The following is a 653-nucleotide window of genomic DNA, read 5'->3' as shown; positions in this document are numbered from 1 at the left end:
GGGGACGTGGGGACACCAACATCCCCCGGGGTCACTGTCTCCCTGCCGCTCCTGGTGTCCCCGGGGATGTTCACGGTGTCCCCAGGGTGTCCAGTATCCCGCGTGGCCCTGGGGACTTTCCCAGTGTCCTCGGTACCTCCAGTATCCCTGGTGTCACTGGGGGCTTTCCTGATGCTCACGGTGTCCCTGGGGACTTTTCCAGTCTCCCCGTCACATCCAGTACCCCTGGTGTCCCTGGGGACTTCCCCAGTCTCCCCAGTGTGGCCAGTACCCCCAGTATTCCTTGGGACTCGGGTGTCCCCAGTGTCCCCGGTGTCCCCAGTGCTCATTGCGTCCCCAGTGCTTCTGCTGTCCATGTGGACACTGGTGTCCCCGGTGTCCCCAGTACCTCTGGCGCTCCTGGTGTCCCCAGGGACTCGGGTATTCCCAGTGTCTCCAGTGTCCCCAGTACATCCAATGTCCTCAGTGCCTTCAGTGCCCCCAGTACATCCAGTATTCCCAGTTTGTACAGTGTTCCCAGCATCTCCAGTGTCCCCGGCATTTCCAGTGTCCCCAGTACATCCAGTGTTCCCAGTATCTCCAGTGTTCCCGGTGCCTCCACGGCCTCGGCCCCCCGCGGTGCTCCCGCTGTCCCCGGTGCCGCCGGAGCCCCC

The 653-nt window shown here is 63.7% G+C and overlaps 1 protein-coding gene across 1 annotated transcript in view; it reads right to left on the bottom strand.

Annotated features, from left to right (window-relative positions):
• LOC104391566 (cadherin EGF LAG seven-pass G-type receptor 2-like) overlaps positions 1 to 541 on the bottom strand; it is a gene marked incomplete at its 3' end in the record, with an annotated part of 3,216 nt that extends 2,675 nt beyond the window's left edge. Inside the window, exon 1 of the mRNA XM_010000885.1 lies at positions 389 to 541. Within this exon, the coding sequence (XP_009999187.1) occupies positions 389 to 541 (153 nt within the window). The remainder of the gene's footprint in view (positions 1 to 388) is intronic.
• Between the last annotated feature and the right edge of the window lie 112 nt (positions 542 to 653).

This window comes from Chaetura pelagica, unplaced genomic scaffold (assembly GCF_000747805.2).
Source record: "Chaetura pelagica isolate M959 unplaced genomic scaffold, ChaPel_1.0 scaffold2066, whole genome shotgun sequence".
Classification (NCBI taxonomy): Eukaryota; Metazoa; Chordata; class Aves; order Apodiformes; family Apodidae; genus Chaetura; species Chaetura pelagica.
The sequence above is the reverse complement of the archived record's forward strand: the minus strand, read 5'-3'. Positions and strand labels throughout refer to the sequence as shown.